At 39.0% G+C, this 25,492-nt stretch overlaps 3 protein-coding genes across 6 annotated transcripts in view; all 3 read left to right on the forward strand.

The window, feature by feature from the left end:
* Positions 1-6,638, forward strand: part of LOC123759092 (putative glucosylceramidase 3) — a 41,666-nt gene extending 35,028 nt beyond the window's left edge. For both annotated transcript variants that reach the window (XM_045743944.2, XM_045743945.2), the window contains exons 11-12: positions 5,648-5,814; positions 6,258-6,638. In XM_045743944.2, the coding sequence (XP_045599900.1) occupies positions 5,648-5,814; positions 6,258-6,354 (264 nt within the window). In that variant the 3' untranslated portion in view covers positions 6,355-6,638. The remainder of the gene's footprint in view (positions 1-5,647; positions 5,815-6,257) is intronic.
* A 419-nt stretch (positions 6,639-7,057) lies between these two features.
* LOC138364858 (uncharacterized) lies at positions 7,058-7,651 on the forward strand. Its single transcript, XM_069324840.1, has one exon. The coding sequence runs from the start codon at positions 7,058-7,060 to the stop codon at positions 7,649-7,651; it is 594 nt and encodes a 197-aa protein (XP_069180941.1).
* A 5,326-nt stretch (positions 7,652-12,977) lies between these two features.
* Positions 12,978-25,492, forward strand: part of LOC123759093 (lysosomal acid glucosylceramidase-like) — a 37,060-nt gene continuing 24,545 nt past the window's right edge. Inside the window, exons 1-6 of one of the 3 annotated variants that reach the window (XM_069324934.1) lie at positions 12,978-13,178; positions 13,939-14,118; positions 17,526-17,655; positions 18,538-18,691; positions 21,714-21,874; positions 24,647-24,728. In XM_069324934.1, coding sequence (XP_069181035.1) covers positions 13,124-13,178; positions 13,939-14,118; positions 17,526-17,655; positions 18,538-18,691; positions 21,714-21,874; positions 24,647-24,728 — 762 coding nt within the window. In that variant the 5' untranslated portion in view covers positions 12,978-13,123. The other 2 variants (XM_045743947.2, XM_069324935.1) reach the window with 2 other exon arrangements.

Here is a 25,492-nt window from a genome sequence, read left to right on the forward strand (position 1 = left end):
TCGTTGACTGTTGTGTGTTGTGGGGTTACTTGCGCCTGGGTGCGTGGGTGTGGGGTGGGGTTGCGTGTGTGTCTGGGTCGGGGGGTTTTGTTTTCCGGTTCCTGCGTGTTCCGGTTTTTGTGTGTTTGTGTCTTTCTGTATATGTTCTGTGTGGTTGGGTGTGATTATATATTTCCAGCTCTGTGTGTAGTATGCATGGCTGGTGTGCTATTGTGCTGCTGTAGTAGTGTGTTTAGTGTGGTGGTGGTATATATTTTGTACTTGTGTTCTTAAGGCCTTTTGGCCGTTTGCATGTTTTTTGTGCCTTTTGTGTATTTTTTTGTTTATTTTTTGTATTTGTTTATTTTTTGTACTTACGGTTCCCTGTGTGGTTCTGTTTTCTGTTATTAATGCCTTGTGTCCTGTATTGCTTTTAGCTTGTCTTCTGTGCCCGTGTTAGGGTTTGTTATATGCTTTGTATCTTGTATGTTTCACTTTTGCTTATTCTTATGTTTGGGTTTTTTGCCTGTTGTGTTCCTGTATTGTGTATCACGTATGTACTCATGTTTTCTTGTATGTAGCTTTTCTGTTTGTTCTTTGTGGTTTTCTTTTATAAATAAAAAAAAAATTATCTACTCTTGGAGTGTGGTGCCAACCACCAGCCGAGTCGGTCGTTCCTGATGTCTCTCTGCTCCTGGCTGGTGCTTACTTTGGACGATTGTCGGTTGCCTACTGAGTGGTGGTTGCCTCTGCGGGGTGACTGTTTTTCAGTCTCAGTATGGGGACTTAAGTGAGGAGGAAGGACTCGGCTGGGCTGATATTTACCTGTAGGGTGGATATTGGAATCATAAGCAACACTGTTTGACGTTATGGACGTGAAAGTGGAAGATTTCAGGTCGTTCTTGAGGACAGTGTGGTTGTGAAGTTCGCCGAGAGTGGCTTGTTCAGGAAGTTTCTCGACCAGTATGAGGATCAGGAGGTGCGGCTGAGCAAAGGTCTCGGCTCTGTGACTGTGACGAATTTGAGTGTGGAGTACACATATGTGTCTATTAAGAATGAGCCGTTTGAAATGTCTGAGGATCTTCTCCGTCGGGCTCTTGCCAGGTATGGGCGTGTGGACTCAATACTGTGTATGTGTAGGCACACGACTGGAGACGTCATGGTACTCAATAATGGCTACAGGACGACTAAGATGGTTCTTCGTGGGAATGTGTCTTCTCTCTCGATCGCTGGCTTTACGGTCTGCTTCTACTACTGTGGACAGACTCGGACATGTTTAAAGTGTGGCCACGTTGGACATTTGACTGCTGCCTGCAACACTCGGATGTATGACCGGGTTAACGTGTTCCATTAGGCGGATTTTCCTCCTTTGCCAGAACGAGAGGATATCTCGGTTCTGGGTGGTGCCCCTTGTGTGAGGACGGATGCGGTGTTGGATGACGCGCAAGTGCGTCTGGTGATATGGGTGTCGGGGTGGTGGTGGGTGCCAACCTGCCCCCGCCGTCGGCTTCCTCGCATCAGCCGGCTCCTTCGCCTCTGCTGGCTGATGCGAGGAGCCTGCCCTGTCTCCAGTTCCTGTTCCTGTGTCGCCTGTGAGGTGTGGGCCTGTATCCCCCTGTTGGTGTGGCGGTTGTACTTCCGGCTCGCGCTTTGCACATTGTAGTGCGGCCAGCCGAGGGCTCTATTCGAGTGCCTCCTGCTGGTGGCGACAGTTCGGATGATCAGCGCCCTGTGTCCAAGCATTCTCGGTCGGCTCGGAGTGTCGCCCCCTCGTGAGTGGGCTGCCGAGTATAACGATGTGATTGATGGTGCTGTAGGAGGTTCTGTGTTGCCTCTTGTGATACCCCATGCACCTCCTGCTGCTGGTTCCCCTCCTTGGGAGGTTGCCCCTGGTGATCGTGACCTCGTCGTGGTACTGAAGAAGGATGTGCGCTGGGAGGCTTCTGCTCCTGTGCCCGATGGCGGGGGCCATGGCGCGTCTGCGTCCCCTGCGGGATCCCCCAATGCGGCTCCCTGTGATAAACCTAGTACGTCACCCAGTGTTCGACCCCCCTCGTGCGGCACCCTTCTCTGTAGTCGCGGCCTCCGGGGTCGTGGTCCCTGCATCGAAAACTTTGGAACCCACGTTGAATGAACGGGTGCATCCGGTCCCATGGTGCTCCTCTACTATTTGGGTGCCGCGGGCAAAGGGGTTTATTTATGGGGTGCCGGATTTGATGCCTCGGCCTTGTGCGTCTCCTGGTAGCCAGGTGCACGATGACGGCATGCTGATTTGCGAGGCTTATTGTTTGCGATTTCCGGCGCAGGAATTCCCGGATAAATATGTTTAGTGTACGTGTTTGCCTTATAACTCCCTGTATTTTGTACTTGGTGCCTTGTTTGCTGTATGTATGTTTTGTATCCATGTTTTTGGCTCGGCCTCGTTTCTGAGTTGAGTTTCGGTGTTTTGTTTGTATGGTGCTATGGTTTTTCCTGTGTGTGTTTGAATGTTGTCATTTGTGTTGTGTTCTTGTGGTGTTATGTTTGTGTGTGTGTGTGCTTTCTCATGTTCGTGTTTGTGTGTGTGTGTGCTTTCTCATGTCCGTGTTTGTGTGTGTGTGTGTTTTTGTTTCCTTTGCCGGTTCCTACGTGTTCCGGTCTTTTCTTTCATGTGTTTGTTTGGGGTGTGGTTGTCGCCTTGTTTCCCGGATCCTGTGTGTTCCGGTCGGCGTAGTTTGTTTGTATTGTGGTGTCTTGTGTGTGTGTGTTTTGCATTATTTTTCTGTTTTGTAACTTCCGTTTTCTGGTGTCTTTCTTTTGTGCATTTTTGTGGTTTATTGTTCAATACTGGCATGCCCCGTCTGGGTGTGCGGTTTCTTATTGTGTGTTCATATGTATTTAATTTTTTGTCCTGTTTATGTATTTCTCGTTTACGTTCTTTGCTCTCTTAGCCCTCTTAACTCTGTGTTAATTGTCCTTTTGTGTTCATTGTTGTTTCTGTCTTTTGCTGTTAGGGTTAATTTGTAATGTTCAAAGTGCATCTCTGACTTATGGTATTTGGTGCTGTGTGGTGTGGAGCTGATGCTCACTTTTCTTATGGTGCTTCAATACCTTTATATTGCATGTATATTGAAATGTATTTTTTTTTACAATAAATATAAAAAAAATCTCTATCTATGGTTAGGTTAAGTTTAGGCTACTTTAGGTTAAGGTTTGAGTAGGATAAGTTTCATTAACAGACGAGGAGTTTCAATAACGTGGCTGAAATATGTCGATCCCTTGCTTATTCCTATTATTTCCTTAGTATTATAATATAGTAGGATTATAATAGTAATAATACATAAGAATCCTACTATATTATAATACTATTATAATACTATTCCTTATTATTTCTATTACTTCCACTTCTTATTGGGTAGGTATAAATAGCTGCCTCGCATGGGCCAATAGGCCTTTTGCAGTTACCTTTGTTCTTATGTTCTTATTCCTGTTATTATCCCCTTTATTACACCTTACCTTTCGTCTCTCTTGCCTATTTATTGCCTCGCCCCTTTTAATAATCACCACCGCTCCTGTGCCAGGTAAGTCCACTACGGGCTCACCATAGGTCGTGCTACTTGCCTCGCTCCTGTGCCAGGTAAGTTATGGGCTCACCATAGCCTGTGCTACTTGGAACTTGTTCCGAGTAACTGAATCTATAACAACAACAAACCAATTGGTCACGGGAGACATCTCCTGTTACGCAGGGTGCAGTCGCACCTCCACATATCTCCAGTATCAGCTCTTGATACTGGATTCGAATCCAGTATCAGCTCTTGATACTGCTAATGGCTCAAAAGGGCCACCACTTACGGGCTACTCATGCCCGTGCCTCCTTTTGGGTGGCTTAATCTTCATCAATAAATCAATCGCCATTTGGTCACCATAGGATCTACCGACCAGTGTTCATCGATGACGCTTTCATCTACAGTGCAGTTAATCATGGACATCGGTTAATCATGGACATCGGTTAATCATGGACATCGGTTAATCATGGACATCGGTTAATCATGGAGTTAGAGTTCATCACTTGTGGAGATTATGCTGCATTTCTTTTGTGATGGCGACTGCAGTTATAAGTTACCAGTATCAGCTCTTGATACTGGTAATGGCTCAAAAGGGCCACCACTTACGGGCTATCATGCCCGTGTCTCCTTTTGGGTGGCTTAATCTTCATCAATCACAATCGACTCGAGAATGGTCCAGGACTGACCGAAACGTCGTCTTCACTTTCTAATGTGTGGTTTGGTCAACAATAAGTTTCATTACATTTGGTTATGTAAATAAATTGTATTGTTGACAATGTGAAATATATAATTCGAAAACTATGAATTCTGTTTAGAGAAAACCAAATACTTCACAGAAAACGCTTTCAGCAAGCGCTTGTTATATTTTAAACCAACGATTTTTATTACATTAAAGTTATAACTTGAGAATAATCACTGTTTATGATAAAGGTTCATTTGCCAGTTTTCATATATACTATTAATGGAACCGTAATATGCTTTCGGACGAATTAGACTATCATAAATATCTAGATAACTATCCAGTTGGTTTGGGTGGAAGTGTGGTTTATCATGGTAATGAATTTGGTATGAGGACGGGCTGAAGAGGAAGGCAGTGTACTAACTTACAAAAACATATAAAAGAATTTAAGAAACGTGCAATACGTCTATTTTTCTATCACTGGATTGTTTCGAGCATAGATTAGACATTTATCATTTATAGTGCTTAATAATTAATTTTGTCGGGGTCAGGCAGATGTCTTGGTTAAGGGTCAGACGATTTCCAATTCTTTTGAACATTTAGTGTAGCCTAGTGGTGAAAGTACTGGACACGCCAAAGTGCATGGCTGCCTGGATTCGAATCCTTCAGGGATGAGGAGTTTTCTGTTGCATATTAGCTTGGGGACCATTCAAGCTTGCCACATAAATGTTACTCGTGTGGCCCCAGCATGATGAAGTGATTGATGAAATATGTGCCCAAAAAAGGTCACCGAGAGCTGTTGGGAATTGGGTTAAGGGTCAGATAACTTCTAATTCTTTTGAACAGTCAGTGTGGCCTAGTGGTGAAAATACTGGACACACCAAGGTGCATGAAGCCCTGGTGGTCTGATCCGTCTGCAGTTTTCCTTGTTCTTATGTTCTTAGGTCTATATAGTTATATTTATAGTTTCGTCTTCTAGTGTAGCTTCTTGTTTTCACTAATTTGCTTAAGTATTATAATACTATAATATTAACTATCACAGCAACTGCGTTTCGAAATATTTAATTTCCAAATTTTCTGAATTATTGTTTAATAGGCATAAAAAAGGTCTAGGTGTCAATATATTAAGAAGATTAACACAGGAATTTCATTAATTATTCTAACCTTTAACTAATTAATTTGATAATCCTTAAACTAAAAAGGATTATATAATTGGGGGAAATAGGTTCCTCTTCTAATGATTTTTTAATTGTGTGGTGGTCAGTTGGTCAGAGTACTGGACTTGTCAAGGGGTTCCTTGCCCCTGTCGGTCATAGGTTTGAACCTTTCACGAGAGGAGTTCTTTCTAATACAATCGGCTTGCGTGTTTCTGCAAGTTTGTGATTAGGATTATATAATATATATTTACATGTCATTTTACCACTAAAAATTATGATATCTTCAGGAGGCGGGTGAATTCTACAAGCAGCCAATGTTTTACGCTTTGGGTCACTTCAGCAAATTTGTGTTGCCTGGTGCTGAGCGCATAACGTCATCCACCACACAAACGACACTGGAATCCGTCGCCTTCAACGACCCATCGGGACGCGGGGTTGTCGTTCTCCTCAACACGTAAGAAACTTGGATGCTATTTTAAATTGCCCCTGACGAACATTCAAACTAGTGTTTTGAGATATTGGAACTCATTTATATCATTTATATTGCTGTAATATTTTTTTCAGGGATATTTCTGCGCGGGTCCTAAGCCTCTGGCTGGCCCACTAAGTGTTGCTTGTTTCTGTTTTACTTCGGCGGAGTAGTAGTTCATAAAAAGAATAATGAAAGGATTGCCCCGGTGAATATGAATTAATTTGGGTAAAATATTAAATTTTTTTAAGGTTATGTTATATATAAGGATCAGAGGAATAGAAGATTGCAGCTTTAACGATCCTTGCAGCTAGACCTTAATTATCTAAACCTTTACAACTTAGCAAAAATTTCATTAAACACTAGGAATTTATACATCAGTCAAATATTCTACACATAATAGTTAACGCCATTGGTTCTGGTTGCAGAGGTGATGGCGGGATTGACGTGTCCGTGGATGATGGCTCAGGCTCTTACCTCAACTACAACATGCCTGCCAAATCCATTCAGACCATTCTGTACTAATATCATGTAATACATGATCAGATCCTTTCCTTAGATCAGACTTAAAATGTTCCCTTGACAGTGGGGTACAAGATTTCGACAAAGCTGACGTTCAAGGTTCTAGTCTATACTATTCGAAAACTTTGTTCCATAGGCTACTTGATCTGACCATGTTGTTGTTTAAGATTCGCTACCCGGAACAAAAAGTTCCAAGTAGCACGGGCTATGGTGAGCCCGTAGTCTCGACATAGATTTCGGTTCCAACAGCAGCCAGAGAACTGTATTCAATAAATACATTAGTGGTTTCCATTGTATTATTTTAGTGTCCTGATGAGGTAGCACATAACGATTATACAAGAGCAAAGTTTATATACTTAGAAATAAATAACAATTATTACTGCCATTATATTTTTCATAAATTAACACCAAACCAGTACTGGTATCAACAGTCATTGGCCCAGTTAGTCCTTTATAGCATATTTATTGCAAGAATTGGTAGTACTGGTATCTTAATTGTCTGGTGATCTGGTGGTAGCTTAAAATGCCATGGGGCAGAATTAACGATTCACGCACGGCCGAAGTACCCCAAGGTCCCAAGACTTAAAGTTGCTGATGCAAAATATCAACTGCTTCTAAGGTAAGTTTTACCAATACCTTTATAAACAAGACCCGGTGTTAATATGTATCATTAGATGCCAAGACCGTTGTGTTACCATGCACCACCATGACCAAGACCGTTGTGTTACCAGGCGCCACCATGACCAAGACCGTTGTGTTACCAGGCGCCACCATGACCAAGACCGTTGTGTTACCAGGCACCACCATGACCAAGACCGTTGTGTTACCAGGCGCCACCATGACCAAGACCGTTGTGTTACCAGGCACCACCATGACCAAGACCGTTGTGTTACCAGGCACCACCATGACCAAGACCGTTGTGTTACCAGGCACCACCATGACCAAGACCGTTGTGTTACCAGGCACCACCATGACCAAGACCGTTGTGTTACCAGGCACCACCATGACCAAGACCGTTGTGTTACCAGGCACCACCATGACCAAGACCGTTGTGTTACCAGGCACCACCATGACCAAGACCGTTGTGTTACCAGGCACCACCATGACCAAGACCGTTGTGTTACCAGGCACCACCATGACCAAGACCGTTGTGTTACCAGGCACCACCATGACCAAGACCGTTGTGTTACCAGGCACCACCATGACCAAGACCGTTGTGTTACCAGGCACCACCATGACCAAGACCATTTTCATGGTCATGGTGGTGGACATCATAAACATGACCTATTATCATCCATAAGAGCAAAAACCCATCATAACATAACAGGTTTCGTTAAATACATCATTACTACCGTAAAAAATACATCTTGTCAACACGGAGATGATAAGAAAGGTTTTCCAGTTGAGGAGAGTGATAGAGCCACCAGTCGCTGCCTCCCCCCCCCACACTACCACTAACTGTATTTGTTAGAAATTGACTAAAATGAAAAATAATGCCAAACATGTGCACCCGCCAGTAACTGAATGTGTTATATAGGAATACGAAGCTGGATAACCTGACCAATAACTAGTCTTAGCCTAAGACTTAAATCACAATTTGAAAACAATTATAAAAGAAGAAAGGTAATTTTGAAATTATATTAATAATTAAAACAATATTAAATATTCAAGATGATAATGATAATAAAAGCACATACAAAATAATAATAATAATATCACATTTTAAAATTTAGATTCATAATTCACCTAAAATAGTTCACTTAAAATTTGAAACAGAAAAGAGCAACCTAAACAAACTTCAATATATATACTGTGGCCAAATATAAGCAAGGTATAAGCTTATAACTTAAGCTAATGCGTCAATAATAAAACCATATCAACAAATTTGCAGATGTGGAGTTCAGGAGTTTAGGAGATTTATGGTAAAGTGGGAAGTGAAAATGATATTGCTGCCTTACAAAGAGATCTACATGAACTCCACAAATAGTCAAAAGGCTGGTAAATGCTTTTTAATATCGGAAAATGCAAGACTTTTAATGTGATGACTAACAAAACAACGTCACAACTACAAAATCAATTACAATTCCTTTTAGCATACTGATGAAGAAAAGGACCTTAGAGTCTGAATCCATCATTCACTGAAAGTTGCACAACAGGTAGGAGCAGCAATAAAAAAAAGCTAACCAAACCCTTGGAAAAATCAAGCGTACCTTTGACTTTTAATGAAAACAAAATAGTTATTAAAGTGTATAAATCTCTGGTAGGCCCCGCTCTTGGATTATTATAGCCAAACATGTAGACCTCATCCTTCAGAAAGACAGCTGAACTGGGGAAGGTGCAACATCGGGCAACAAAAATTATTCCAGAACAAAGTCATCTTTCATATCATGAACAGTTGAGGAGCCACAGGGCTAACAACACTGCAAATCAGACATGACAGGGTTGATCTCATCGAAACTTTTAAAATGTTAATCAATTTGTAGAGTGTTGACCCATACAACATCTTCAAAAGGTCAGATGTAACACAAACAAGGAACAACGGCTTCAAGTTCAACAGGCCACAATGTAGAACTGAGAACAGGAAATACATTTTCACCCACAGGGATATCAACCCATGGACCAGCCTATCCGCAGAAGCCGTCAATACCAAAACTTCGATGAATTATAAAATCCAGCTAGAAAATATTATCGGGACATATAGGGGGACCTCTGATAAGTCACTATCTTTCTGTACTCGTTGAGCCCACAAGTGTTACTGGCTCGCAGGTAATCTGACCTATCCTAATCCTTATATATGATTTATATGAAATTTATTAGGCTTAGAAGAGGTTTTGTTAAGGGGTTACCCTGATTTTCATTATTTACAATGTCAATTTAACAAACCGTGAAACACTTTTGGTTGTCACAGTGCACTTTTAAACTAGGGTTTGACGCAATTCTCCCATGCACTCGAGCTATGTCAATAGGCTGTTCTACCTTTTTGCCTTTACTTCATTACACACAGAAATCACAATAGCGTGTTGCATCAAATGAACAAATCCACAAGAGCTGTGACGAGGGTTCGAACCAACATCCGAGAGGATCCCAGACGCTGCCTTAATCGACTCTGAGACAAAACCCTGGTTTGTGTCTCGGAGAAACTGCAGGATCCGTCGATAAATCAGGATGATTTCCCGGTTGCAATTCTTTTACCATGTCATAACTAAGTCGATTAAGGCAGCGTCTGGGATCTTCTCAAACATCCTCCTCTTGACATACCGGAAAACATACAAAGAAGTGTATGCGAACAAGCCTGAATGGTCCCAGGACTATATGCATAGAAGAAAACATACAAAGAAGTGTATGCAAACAAGCCTGAATGATCCCTAGGACTATATGTGTAGAAGAAAGAAGTGTATGTTTAGTGCAGGATATTCCAAGCCTGCACTAAAGAGGCACCCTTCTTGGGTTCAGATGGGCACAAGTATAAGCAAGTAGATGGAGTCACCATAGGTTCTCCCCTAGGTGTTCTGTTTGCAAACTTCTACATGGGTACCATAGAGCAGAGGGTCGTAGTTGACATGGACTTGAAACCCGCCATATACTGCAGGTATGTCGACTACATTTTTATGCAGGTACCTGATGCCAGGTCTGCAGCAGCTGAAGAAGACATTCGACCAGAATTCTGTGTAAAGTTTCACTTACGAGATGGAGAATGACGGGAAACTGCCCTTTTTAGATGTAACAGTCACGGAAAGGAACGGAGGCTTCCACACTGCAGTCTACACTAAGGAAACAAACATAGGAATGTGCCTCAATGCCAATAATGACTGCCCAGACAGGTACAAGAGGAGTGCTGTCAATGCTTAAGTCGACTGGGCTCTCAGTCACAGTTCAGGATGGAAGCAAGTCGATGAAGAACTCTATAGGGTAAGGCAGGTCTTAGTCGACAATGGCTTCTCTAATTCATAAAAAGAAAGGTGAAACGCCATGCAACCTCTGAAGAGTCAACTAACACTAAACCTGTACCCCCCTATTAGACTGTTTTACAGGAACTTCTTTTCGACGGCTCATAAAACAGAGGAAAGTGTCATGGAAGATACTATTAATAGGAACATTATCCCCTACAGACAAAAATCAGAAATATAATTGACAATTTACTAAAAAAAAAACGGCCAACTACTCATGAAAAACTCCCCAGATACCAAACAGAACGCCTTGAAGGAGACCAACTTCGTCTATGCCTTCATATGTCCACTTGGGAACTGTAAGCCCCAAAGAACTCAGTATATAGGCAAGACAACAACGTCTCTTTCTAGGCGATTAACAATGCACTAACAACAGGGCTCCATCAAGGAACATATGATCTCTTTTCACAACCAGACCATCACCAAAAAAATCTTAACAAACAACACAGAAATCATCGATAGATACAGCGACAGCAGGAGACTCGACATCAGTCAGGCACTACACATCAAAAAGTGAATACAAGCAATCAACAACCAATTAACGCATAACTCTTTTCTACCCACTTCAAGACCCCAAACCAACATAGGAGCAGAAAGAGAACGTATGGGCCAATAGGCTTTCTGCAGTTACTTTCATTCTTATGCCTTTCATACCCAAATAATACCACCTCACCCAAAACAAATAAAAAGCATGATGTATGTTATGTTTAAACCAAGTCTTTGAAAATTTAAGAAGCCTTACGAAATGCTTCTAGGCGGCAAATTTGCTGAACACCGACAACATCCTATCATACATACAGATTCGAGACCTGCCATTGAAACCTTGCAACAAGAACACATATGTGATAACATCCGTCTGATCACAAATGTCATATCATTAATGCAAATACTCAAACGACAAGGCCGACGGGTATTTATCAACTGGGTGCCAAGTCATGTGGTAATAATAGGAAATGAGATTGTAGACGAAGCTGCAAAACTTGCAAATAAGAGAAGAAATATAGACATTTACATATCACAGATTAAGAAAGTAATTAGAAACAGAGCAATGCAAAAGATGTACAATGACCACAACACAGCAGTTGCAACATCAGGATCTGCGGGTTAGTACAAGAATTTAACCAACTACGAACCACTTAGCTTCATGAAAGGGAGCAGTAGAACAACAGAAGTGCATTTACATCGCATCAGGCTTGGATACCCATGTGCATGGGAAATAGGCTTACAGGTTCCGGAAGTTGAGAGGAAATGTCAACACTGTGGAGAAATGCCCGACAGACCATTGGAACATTATCTAACACAGTGCAGTGTTACAAACCCATAAAGATTTCATCTTAGATTCAACAGAGCAGAAGAAGTTGTTAAACACGTGGGACAAAATCTTACTGAAGCGACCATATGAGTCATAAATACTCTTACTCCGCTCAAGTAAAACAGAAACAAGCAACACTTAGTGGGCCAGCCAGAGGCTTAGGGCCCGCACAGGAACATCCCTAAAAAAAAGGCCCGAAATAAAAGTGTAAAAAAATGAATTTTGGAGAGTTAATTTTTTCAATTACCATCGACAGTGAAGATATATATGTATATATATATGTATATATATATGTATATATATATATATATATATATATATATATATATATATATATATATATATATATATATATATATATATATATATATATATATGTCGTACCTAGTAGCCAGAACGCACTTCTCAGCCTACTATACATGGCCCGATTTGCCTAATAAGCCAAGTTTTCATGAATTAATTGTTTTTCGACTACCTAACCTACCTAACCTAACCTAACCTGACGTTTTCGGCTACCTAACCTAACCTAACCTATAAAGATCGGTTAGGTTAGGTTAGGTAGGGTTGGTTAGGTTCGGTCATATATCTACGTTAATTTTAATTCCAATAATAAAAAATTGACTTCATACATAATGAAATGGGTAGCTTTATCATTTCATAAGAAAAAAAATTGAGAAAATATATTAATTCATGAAAACTTGGCTTATTAGGCAAATCGGGCCTTGCATAGTAGGCTCAGAAGTGCGTTCTGGCTACTAGGTACGACATATATATATATATATATATATATATATATATATATATATATATATATATATATATATATATATATATATATATATATGTATATTATATTAAGACATAAGTATCAGGAGAAAGTACCAATCCATTTCTACTATATAGCACTAGGAAGGGATCAGGATAAGGATTTGGGATGAGACGGAGGAAGAAATGGTGCCCAACCACTTAGACTGTCGGGGATAGATGTAACGGGAGGTTGCGATTGTCTGCGAGGTACCAAATTACTTTCATTCGTTTTTAGTTTTATTAAGGGTCTAAAGCTTGCCAATCTTTCGGACCAACCAGCAAGCACACTGGTCCTGATAATAGCCTAGGACTAAGTACACTTCATGCATATACACCGAGATGCAGGGAATATCTCGAAGCAAAATATATTGCTTATTCCTTTACAAACAAAAAATGTCATTTTGACAGCGTTATAGTAATATAAATTTGTATCTGAAACAATATCACGAATATAATAAAAGTTGACATTTTTGTTTTGTTTATTTTGTAAACAAATAAAAGTTGCTCCTGAAGGTATAATATTTAATATTGTGGATTTTATCGACTAATAATTGTTTTTGGAATATAGGTGTGATCTTTTAAATAATACTGGTCCGGGAAGCAAAACTTTGACCAGACGTGCAGAGCAGACCTTCCTAACAGTCGTGCAGTGTGGGAAGATTATACGACGGGGCTGAGGCTGGCGCCCGTGGCCGCCATATTTAGTATGCGACTGCCGAGTTCAGCGCCACTGTACTGCACGACACCAGCACGGCAGGAATGTAAGTGCGGCATAGCAGGAGTGTGGTACAGCAAGTGTGGTACAGCAGGAGTGTGGTGCAGCTGGAGTGCGGTACAGCAGGAGTGCAGTGCACACAAGGGAGGCACAGCATCAGGGAGCAGAGCCACACAGCCAATCATGAAGACATTACCAGTTGTGTTGGGGCTCCTGTGTTGTGTCGCGGCTCAAGGTAACGATGACTAGTCTAAGATGCTCCTGCGTCACCAGCACTCCCTCATCACCAGTCTAAGACGCTCCTGCGTCACCACCACTCCCTCATCACCAGTCTAAGATGCTCCTGCGTCATCACCAGTCTAAGACGCTCCTGCGTCACCACCACTCCCTCATCCCCAGGCTAAGACGCTCCTGCGTCACCACCACTCCTTCATCTCCAGTCAAAGACACTCCTGCGTCACCACCACTCCCTCATCATTAGTCTAAACCCTCATCTCAGCTCCTACGGATTTTCTCATTGATACATCACGTTAGTGTGATTTATCTATGTATTATTATTATTATTATTATTATTATTATTATTATTATTATTATTATTATTATTATTATTATTATTAATTATTATTATTATTATTAATTATTATTATTATTATTATTATTAATTATTATTATTATCATCATCATCATCATCATCATCATCATCATCATCATCATCATCATCATCATCATCATCATCATCATCATCATCATCATCATCATTATTATTATTATTATTATTATTATTATTATTATTATTATTATTACAGTATGCAGCCCTCGGTCCTTTGGATACGACAGTGTGGTGTGTGTCTGCAACGCGACCTACTGCGACCAGCCGGGCATCATCAACTTCCCTGAAGAAGGCAGCTTCACCGTCGTCACCTCCAGCAGAGACGGCCTCAGGTTCAACGTGGAGACCTTCCCCGTCTCCAGCGAGGATGACCTCGGTAAGTAGTCCATGTATGAGAGAAGGAAGAGGCTCCAAAGGCTGAAAGAATCATCTCTTAAGGGATTAATAAAAGGGTTTTTGTCTACTGCTACAATTGTTAATTGATCAAGACTACCATAAAAATTAACTACCGTCTTGGGCTGGACGTTAGAGCGACGGTCTCGTGTCATGCAGGTCAACGTTCAATCACCAACCATTCAAGTTGTTGGGTACCATTCCTTCCCTTCCTGTCCAATCCCAAATCCTTATGCTGAACCCTTCCAAGTGCTATATATAGTCGTAATGATTTTGTGCTTCCTCCTGATAATTCCCTTCCCTTCACAACAATCATACTACATACCTAATTTAACTTTACTAACCGCAAGAGAATTTGGAAGAAAGTCTGATCTCTGAACTCTTGATTTGTCTTGCCCTTGCAAATTGAAATTTGGTCATTAATCATCATTAAATTTACCTGCCCAGTAATATTAGCAATTTGACTTTTTATTTAATATTCTCTGTTATACCTCCCATTATGTCTATCCATTCTGCATATCTTTCAAACCGTTTTATTACTCTTTAATAAGAGTTTATTAATGTCATAATTCAATATTATAATTATTTAATTCTTAATTAATTATCTGGTTCCTAGTTAGCAATTTGTTTTGTATTTTAGTCCATTTATTCTTATTCTTTTTTAAAATATAACAAATTACATTTTGTCTATTCCATCATATTCATTTGTCAGTAATTGCATATCCTTGTTCAACTCTATTATCATTTGCTCAGATCTTTATTTTTTACTTACACTCAACTACTTTTCACTTATATAAGTAATAAACTCAGGAGACATATATTTGCCCAATAATCTAAGATATAAGTTCTGTTCCATTTTAATCTTAATGTGATTATTTATATAATTTGAATTTTTACTGTAATTGTTCCTAGATTTATTATTCTGCTTCCAAGTTAATTAATTGTCTTAATTTTAATTTCACTAATGCTAACTCCTTTAAATATTATGAATTTTTCATTTCATAAATTTATATTGCATATATAAACCCGCTGCATTATGATCTTTATTTTGTACTTATTCATATTATATATTTGTTCAATAATATATCAGTTTAGTTTCATTTTTAATATTACTATATTTTTATAATTACAGTGTTTACTGTAATTGTTCCTAGATTTAGTATTTTACTGAAATTCCTTTCCTTACATTGTATCTAACTCCTGTATCCCATAACTTGCCAATTTGAATCTCATTATCTGTTGTAGATAATTACAATTAAACTAACAATCAATTTCACTTTGTTCTGATCTTTATTTTACTTATATATAACGATTGTTACACATATAATTAATAAATCTAGGAGTTATATCTTCACTCAGTAATATTTGTTATCAGTTCTCTGTCTTTATTTATATTACCATATTATTATTTTGTAAAATTAAGTACTGTACTTTGTATCCAACAACATTTTTGTGTTTGTTTTAGTATTGTAGCCAATTATCCAATTTTCACTTTTGTCACACACCTCCCTCATACTATATTCTAATCTGAATATCCTTAAACAGTCTCCTCCCATCTCACTGCATGCACACTGTCATTGTCCCCGAGCTAAATCTGCTGTAACATGTCTACATCAACCAACACATTGATCATCACTACTGCAGTTACTACACAGCCAATCATGAAAAAATATCCAAAATAATATTAGGCTATTAGTATTCAACCAAAATATCAGATCACATAATTATTAATAAACATTTGGATTTTAGCAGTTCCTATGGCGTAGCGGTAAAGCACTCTCACTTCGCGAGAGCTTTTGCCTGTGTTCGTATACTGGCTGGGGAGGATTGATCGGGTGCCAATCCTTAACTGTAGCCTCTGTTCACCCAGCAGAATGGGTACCTGGTTGTTAAACGCTTTGGCGGATCGTATTCCGCGGGGAAAAATAGAATTTAGGACCTGCCCGACATGTTATGCGTGATAGTGTCTGTACGAGAATGTAAGACCTCTTATAAAAAATACAATAATTATAACTGTGTTACTAGAAGCACTAGGAACTAAACTATCGTTCATTATTTTAACAGGAACATGACTAGGTAAAGACCATACTCAGCTAAATAACTAGCCGGTTATAAAGCCATCCACAACTGTAGACCAGATAAAAAAGAAGGCGGTACAGCTATCTATTATCAAGATAACTTCACCTGCACCACTGTCATTAGCAACAGAGACAACTACTGTCAATATACCTTTGCTTAATTCTCAATCAAATCTCTTCAATTCTTCATAAACACTGGGGATGTTTATAGATTTCCCAGTACTAATACAACTGCATTCTCAGATAATCTGATGAATCTAATCATAAACAAGAAACTCAACAAAAACCCCATCATCTCAGGAGGAGACCTTCTTCAACATTGAACTTTGTCAACAAAATAGCGCACAATTCGACCAAGAGACCTCTGTTTAGGTCTCTTAACATGCTAAACATACACTCACTACATACATTCTATTGTGCTATTTACATTTACAAAACCTTGTTCCTAAATGTTAATCCTGATCTGAAACTCTTCATTGATAGAGTTAATAGAACCTATGAGCACCACACCAGAAATATATATCTCTTTGATATCCTCAGAGTCAAACTAAATCTGTGTAAACACTCCATGCAAATAACAGGAGCACGATCATGGAACTCACTCATTAATAAATAAAAAAAATATCCAACCTATATTTTATTCAAAAGTAGAACAAAAAGCACCTAATTGCGTCTTCATAGTTTCCTACCTTGTGCTTCAAACTCACACTGTATCTTGCACTACCCACTCACCCAATTTTAGCACTTAAAACATGCAACGTCACCAGAAAAATCAGTACAATAACTTTTTAATTGTAGTTATTTGTTGAAATCAAATTCTTCTGCATTCTACCTTTTAATTACTGTTACTTCATCTGTTACATTAAGGACCTGCCCGAAACGCTATACAGGTTAGTGGCTTTGCAAGAATGTAAGAATGCCAATGTCACGTACTCTCACAATCAAATGTACCATTCTGTACATAAATAAATAAATAAATAAATAAAATAAAAAGTAAGTATGAAAGCAAGTAAGCAAGCAAGCAAGCAAGCAAGTAAGTAAGTAAGTAAGTAAGTAAGTAAGTAAGTAAGTAAGTAAGTAAGTAAGTAAGTAAGTAAGTAAGTAAGTAAGTAAGTAAGTAAGTAAGTAAGTAAATAAGTAAGTAAAAGACAGTAAGACCGGAGAATAAACGAATTATTTACATATTACCTGTATTTTAGTTTTCATCTCAAATATGTATTTTTCAGATTCTTGAACATTATGAATCCTAAACTTGTTCAATCATAAAATTTCTCCATACATTATTTAACAACATTTTAACACACGTCCCCAGACGCTGAGGAGATAACAGTGAACCGAGAGGACGTTTACCACACCATACTGGGCTTCGGTGGCGCCTTCACCGACTCCACAGGTCTCAATGTTGTGGCCCTCTCCAGCCAGCTCCAGGAACACTTCCTCCGGTAAGTTTGTGATGGTACTAGCCTAGTGCCCGCACTAATATTACAAGCTTGTGATGGCACTAGCCTAGTGCCCGTACTAATATTACAAGCTTGTGATGGCACTAGCCTAGTGCCCGTACTAATATTACAAGCTTGTGATGGCACTAGCCTAGTGCCCGTACTAATATTACAAGCTTGTGATGGCACTAGCCTAGTGCCCGTACTAATATTACAAGCTTGTGATGGCACTAGCCTAGTGCCCGTACTAATATTACAAGCATGTGATGGCACTAGCCTAGTGCCCGTACTAATATTACAAGCATGTGATGGCACTAGCCTAGTGCCCGTACTAATATTACAAGCTTGTGATGGCACTAGCCTAGTGCCCGTACTAATATTACAAGCTTGTGATGGCACTAGCCTAGTGCCCGTACTAATATTACAAGCTTGTGATGGCACTAGCCTAGTGCCCGTACAAATATTACAAGCATGTGATGGCACTAGCCTAGTGCCCGTACTAATATTACAAGCTTGTGATGGCACTAGCCTAGTGCCCGTACTAATATTACAAGCATGTGATGGCACTAGCCTAGTGCCCGCACTAATATTACAAGCATGTGATGACACCAGCCTAGTGCCAGCACGAATATTACAAGCATATGATGGTACTAGGCTACTGCCCGCACTAATATTATAAGTATGTGATGGCACTAGCCTAGTGGCCGCATTAATTTACAAGTTTTATCCTATAGAATCTGAAGTAATATTTTTTATGTAGTTATTAAATAGGAGCGATACCTAGAGAGGTACGACCAAAAACCATGGGACGAATCAAAGATATGAAATATCGTTCTCTGTTGGTACGATCAATATAAAAAAAATTCTCGTGGTAAATTTCCGCAGATCCTATTTTGCTCCTGAAGGGATTGGATACACCATAGGTCGTATCCCGATTGCTGGCTGCGACTGTTCCACCAGGACCTACTCCTACGACGACGTGGAGGGCGACGACGACCTCGTACACTGGAATTTAACCGAAGAGGATCACAAGTATAAGGTAATAACAGGGTGAACAGATGCAACCAGCATGTCCTCCGAACCACAACGCTTATGAGTTGGGACATGAAACTTGTTACGCTCTGCTCTTTAGTTACTCAAATTAGTTTATCGTCCACCTCCTTCACAAATATTAGTACATATTTGCCCCTCGAGGTGAGTGGGATTTCAAACCAAAAGGAAAGGTGTTTAAGCATTGTAACAGTCGTCTGTATTTAATGGTTTCCCTTAAAGAAGCAGCACCATCCCCATCGTTATTGCTGCTGAAGGTAGGTATTGGTCAAGGAAGAGGCTTAAGTGTAGTCACTCACCACCCGGATCTAGATTCATTGTCATGTGTTTCTTCTCAAGTGACTGTGTGATGAAGCTTCTTAGGAACTGTAAGGAGACGCCTACGCAAGATTTAACGAGGTGTTCTTGTTCAGTTTATTAGCAATTTTCACTGGTTGAAAATGCCTCAATATATGCCACTAATGTTTTTTGTTTAGCCAGCAGAGAGAAGGAAACATTGTTCATCTTTTCGTTTAGCCAATCACGTTGCCGGCTCAGCTGCAGAATTTACAAATCACATACATTGTCAGGAAACCGACGAGATTATGATAGCTTCGAAGTGTCTGGACTTCAGACGCATAGATGTCTTTGCTTAGAAAAAAACTATATTCCTTGAAATGTAGTCACAATAACGTTTATATCTCTGTCTTTCAGATAGCATATAAAATGTTATATATTACAGAATTAGCGAATCACTTTGCAATAAACATTAATATTTGTTATATCGCTGCTCCCATCTACCGGGCGTCTTATTTTCTTATAAAAAAGAGTTTATTTATTAGTAAAATAATGTTTTTGGCAAGTTCTACATTTAGCCCCAACATTGTAGTAAAGAAATATGTTATATTTCTTCTTTACCATCCATAATAAATAACACTTTAAGCATTATTAGCATATCTTTGTTAATTACAGAGTTTATCGGAGGAAGTATAGGGTTTAGTGTTCAAAGGCAAAGGACAGAGTCAAATAATAGTCAGAAATACTGTATATATATATATATATATATATATATATATATATATATATATATATATATATATATATATATATATATATATATATATATATATATATATATATATATATATATATATATATATATATATATATATATATATTTTCGCTTGAGCTCGACATATTTCGGTAGTACAAGATTTATATTTGAGCTTTGTATTTGAATTCTTGAGACATAGACAATTTACGTTTTTAATAAGAACATTAGAATAAAGGTAACTGCGCTGGCCTATTGGTCCATACGAGGCAGCTCCTACTTATATCCACCCAATCCCACTCATATACATGTCCAACCCACGTTTGAAACTACCAAGGGACCTCACCTCCACCACGTTACGCGGTAATTGGTTCCACAAATCAAATGTAATATATCCGGGACATAACATAAACTTACAAATGCTGTAAATTGAATAATTATGACTTGGTAAGGAAAAGACAATAAGACCGAAGAATAAAGTAATTATTTACATATTACCTGTATTTTAGTTTTCATTTCAGATATGTATTTTATCAGATTCTTGAACATTTGATTCTTAAACAAATTACATGGTGTGTAATTTTTATTCACTACGTAACATAACGTACTGTAAAATAATACCATATTATTTTATGTAGCCCATTACCCACTGTAGTATGTTCTAATGTATATTGTATTGTATTAATTAATAAGAATAAGAATTATTATTATTATATTATTTTTTTTGCCAGGTATCATCCTTATTAAATTAGTAATTAGGGCATCTCACTGTTTATAATATTGTCAAGATTAAATATTATTGGTAAATTTAGGGTTTATAAAACATTAATTACTTTAAATGCAGTAATGTACTTTATATAAATTACTGAAAGTATTAGACCACATAAAATCTTCACTGTATTCCAATGTCTAGGTGAAGTTAGGTAAGGATGTAGTTTTAATTGAATTACAAATATATAATTTTATACATAATATATGAGTAAGTGATTCAGAATATGAACTATTTAAAATCAGAAAATAATTTTCTTGTTTACATTTGATTTTATTCTTACTTTCCTTTCTTTTCGATACCAACCACTTGGGCTAGACGGTAGAGTGACGGTCTCGCTTCATGCAGGTCGGCGTTTAATCCCCGACCGTCCAAGTGGTTGGGCACCATTTCCCCCCTCCCATCCCTAATCCTTATCCTGATCCCTTCCCAGTGCTATACAGTCGTAATGCCTTGGTGCTTTCTCATGATAATTCCCGTCCCTTCCCTTCAGTAACAACTCCTCGGAAGTCACACATACTACAACTTCACAGAAATCACCTTGGGGGGTGGGGGGGGGGGGGGTGGGGGGTGGGGAGGGGGGTTATAATTTCTAATATTTATTTAAGCATTTAAAGTACTCCTACCCCGACCATCCTATGTCCGTCCCGTACCCTAGCCTATTTCCCCTGCACGTTTGGGTGAGGTTAGCACCATGCGTCTGGCCTTCAGCTTTGGACTGACAAGCATTATCTCTCTTATAGTACAGTTATACGTATATGTATTTACTTATTTATTTATTTATTTATATTTTTATTTATTTAGTGGGTTCGATTGTTCATCTCAGGAATATACTTCTTAATACAATTTGCTTGGACGAGAATGACGTTTGTATTCCTGTATTTACTTATGTGTGTGTATGATCTCCAAGCCCATAAGTCCCAGCCCTTCTTGTCTCAGCGACAGCCTTATGTGTGCGTCTCAAAGATCATGTGCTTCGCTATGCTAACACAACCCTATTTCATTCACGTTACTGTAAAAATGATTTTTTTATGTTTCTGGCAATTAAATGTAACACACTCATACACAACCAAGATAGATTTTACATATAAAACTCAATCAATTGCAAAAGTTTGTAACACTCAGGAAAGTAATTGTAAATGTGCTCAAACTCTGTCATTTGGAATGCCTTTAATGTTTTATTACAAGTAAAAAGATAGATTTTCATCGTAGATTCCGTTGATCCTGCGAGCGAAAGAAATGTCAGCTTACCCACTAAAGATGTTCGGCTCACCATGGTCGTCCCCAGCCTGGATGAAGACTAATGGCATGTTCAACGGGTCAGGAACACTTATATATGAGTATTGGCAAGCCTGGGCCAATTACATTGTTAAGTAAGTGTTCATGAGACAGTTGTTGTGCAACCCATTCTTCGAATTGACAGTACGGTTTAATATTAAGTGTAATAAGTACAATTCCTGACTGCTAGGAATAGTACATAATTACACTTACTTGTGCCGTTAGTTACCTCCCCATATATTCTCCACGTTTTCTGTTGAAACACTCAGAATTTTAGAATGAAGCTTTCATGTTCGATTCGCAGTTTTGCAGTTTCAAGACCATAGGACTGGTGAGTCGGGAAGAGAAGGATGGGGGAGGATGTAGGAAAACTTGAAAAGGATTAGGGTATGAGGGAGAGGAGAGGGTTACAGGTAAGTGGCCCAACCACTTTGGAGAGAAGCCGTTGTTGACTAGGACCTGCCTTACCCTACAGAGTTCTTCATCGGCTTGCTTCTATCCTGAGCTGTGACTGAGAGCCTGGTCGACGTAAGCATTGACGACACTCCTCTTGTACCTGTCTGGGCAGTCGCTATTGGCATTGAGGCACATTCCAATGTTTGTTTCCTTAGTGTAGACTGCAGTGTGGAAGCCTCCGCTCCTTTCCGTGACTGTTACATCTAGAAAGGGCAGCTTCCCGTCATTCTCCATCTCGTAAGTGAAACTCAACACATAATTCCGCTCAAATGCCTCCTTCAGCTGCTGCAGACGTCTGGCATCAGGTACCTGTGTAAAAATGTCGTTAACATATCTGCAGTATATGACAGGTTTCAAATCTATGTCAACTAAGACCCTCTATTCAATGGTACCCATGTAGAAGTTCGCAAACAGGACACCTAGGGGAGAACCCAAGGCGACCCCATCTACTTGCTTATACATTTGCCCATCTGGGCTCAAGAAGGGTGCTTCTTTAGTGCAGGCATGGAGTAGTTTCCTTAGTATGTTTTCTGGTATGTCGAGAGGAGTACAAGCCGGATCACGATACACTCTGTCCGCTGTCATCCCGATTGTTTCATTCACAGGTACGTTGGTAAACAGTGACTCAACATCCAACGAGGCTCTTATCCCTGTGACTCGTACTCCCTGCAGTAAGTCAACAAATTCGTTTGGAGACTTCAGGCTGAAAACACAAGGTATATAAGGAGTCAGTAAGCCGTTGAGTCGCTTAGCCAGTCTGTATGTGGGTGTGGGTATCTGGCTGATGATTAGCCGAAGTGGGTTTCGAGGCTTGTGGGTCTTGACATTTCCATACGCATATCCAGGTTTGTATTCCCCAATAACCTTTGGCAGGTGGAGTCCGGATTTCTTGGCATTCACAGTTTCGATCAATCTGTTTACGTTTGTTTTCAATTCACCTGTAGTGTCCTTCGTTACCCTTTGGAATTTAGTTTGGTCAGAGAGTATGAGGTTCATTTTTGTCTGATATTCGTCTTTTTTAAGAATAACGTATATTGGCGACTTGTCACCTCTCCTGACGACTACCTCCTTGTTCTCGCGAAGGCTCTTAGCTGCTGCTTTGAGCTAGGGGGACAGTATGGTACTTCTGTAGTTACCTCGAACCTTTCCTCCTTCTGCAATAAGTTCTGCTTGCAAGGTGTCTTTAGTGGTAACTTTCTTTTGTGTCTCGAGGTCGAATATGTCGTCCAATAGGATCTCTAACTCCGCTTTTCAGGCCATCTCACTTGGTCTGGACATAACATGACAGTTTATACCCAGATTTAAGAGAGTGATGTGGTCCTCAGTGAGGTTGATTCCAGCAAGGTTTAAGAAGCCATCTCTGGGTCGTGGAATCGCCATAGGTCCTCCAAATAATGTTGTCAGTTTCTTGATGATCCTGGTTTCGGTGCTGTGGTGATGTCGATCTGTAAGGATGTCAAGGTGTTGGTCGATATGAGTACGGAGGTCTTCGTCGATGTTGCTGTTTCTCCATTGGTTTGTAGCGTGAAGTAAACAAATCCACAAGGGCCGTGACGAGGATTCGAACCTACGTCCGAGAGCATCCCAGACGTTGCCTTAATCGACTGAGCTACGACATGGTAATAAGAATTGCAACCGGGAAACCATCTTGATTTACCAACGGATCCTGCAGTCTCTCCGAGACACAAACCATGGTTTTTACGCAATTCCCCCATGCACTCAAGCTATGTCAATAGGCTGTTATATCTCTTCACCCTTACTTCATTACACACAGAAATCACAATAGCGTGATGCATCAAATGAACAAATCCACAAGGGCCGTGACGAGGATTCGAACCTACGTCCGAGAGCATCCCAGACGCTGCCTTAATCGACTGAGCTACGACATGATAATAAAAATTGCAACCGGGAAATCTTATATATATAAATACATGTATATATATATATATGTATATATATATATATATATATATATATATATATAAATATATATATATATATATATATATATATATATATATATATATATATATAATATATATAATAATATATATATATAATATATATAATATATATAATAATATATATATATAATATATATAATATATATAATATATATATATATATATATATATATATATATATATATATATATATATATATAATATATATAATATATATTATAATATATATATATATATATATATATATATATATATATATATATATATATATATATATATATATTAAATATATTATATAGAAATTTGTTCAGGTTTTATGATTACAAAAGTACAGTATAAGTAATATGTTTCCATCAAATTGCACTTTTCTTAAGGCATTTGCTAAGAATAAACAATATAATTCCATTTTGAATTACCTGACGACTCTTGACAGTTGTTTAATGTCAGGTTTGTGGATGCGTATGAGGCTGCGGGAGTCAAGATGTGGGGCCTCACTCCCCAGAATGAACCGCTCGGTGGCCTTACTGATGTAAGTATCTCTTAAACGTATTTATTTAATAAGTCTAACTGTATCATTGTCACAGGGCTGTGATATTTTTTGTGGTTTAATCCGGCTTAACGTATCACTCTGCTGTGCTCCTGGGCAGTGTTACTAACTATAAACACACAATGAAGCAAGCCCACCAGGTGGGGTGGGTCTGGCCTGGCCCCCCCAAGGAATTGCTCACAAAATTAGTCTGTTTATGGATATCATTTAATCACCCCACACTGGACACAAAGGATTACCTGTACAGTTAATTTGTATTGCATCAGAGAACTTTCCCTCCCCGATGACAAAACCCCTTGCATTCCTTTTTGACATTTATGTTATGCTCAATATTCCCCTTGGACAGGAATATAGGCTCACAAGGAAAATATTCCAGGCATGCCTAAACTTCTGAAGAAGGTAAATTTTAATGTCCCTTATCCCCCAGTTCACAGAAATTCATCTCAGCCTTACTTTCACAAAGCACATCGAAAGTGGAGAATGACTAAAGCTGCACAACAATAATACATATAATAAACGGGAAAGGTGGCTGTCACGAATTGAGTGGCGACGGTGGTGGTGAACTTTAAAGTGTTGTCTAGGGGAATAGATGATCTTAGTTGAGCCTAGGGGCTCAACTAAGGGAAATCAGGGATTAAGGAAACAACCTAGTACAAAAGACACAATATATATATATATATATATATATATATATATATATATATATATATATATATATATATATATATATATATATATATATATAT

Source organism: Procambarus clarkii, chromosome 15 (assembly GCF_040958095.1).
Source record: "Procambarus clarkii isolate CNS0578487 chromosome 15, FALCON_Pclarkii_2.0, whole genome shotgun sequence".
Taxonomy (NCBI): domain Eukaryota; kingdom Metazoa; phylum Arthropoda; class Malacostraca; order Decapoda; family Cambaridae; genus Procambarus; species Procambarus clarkii.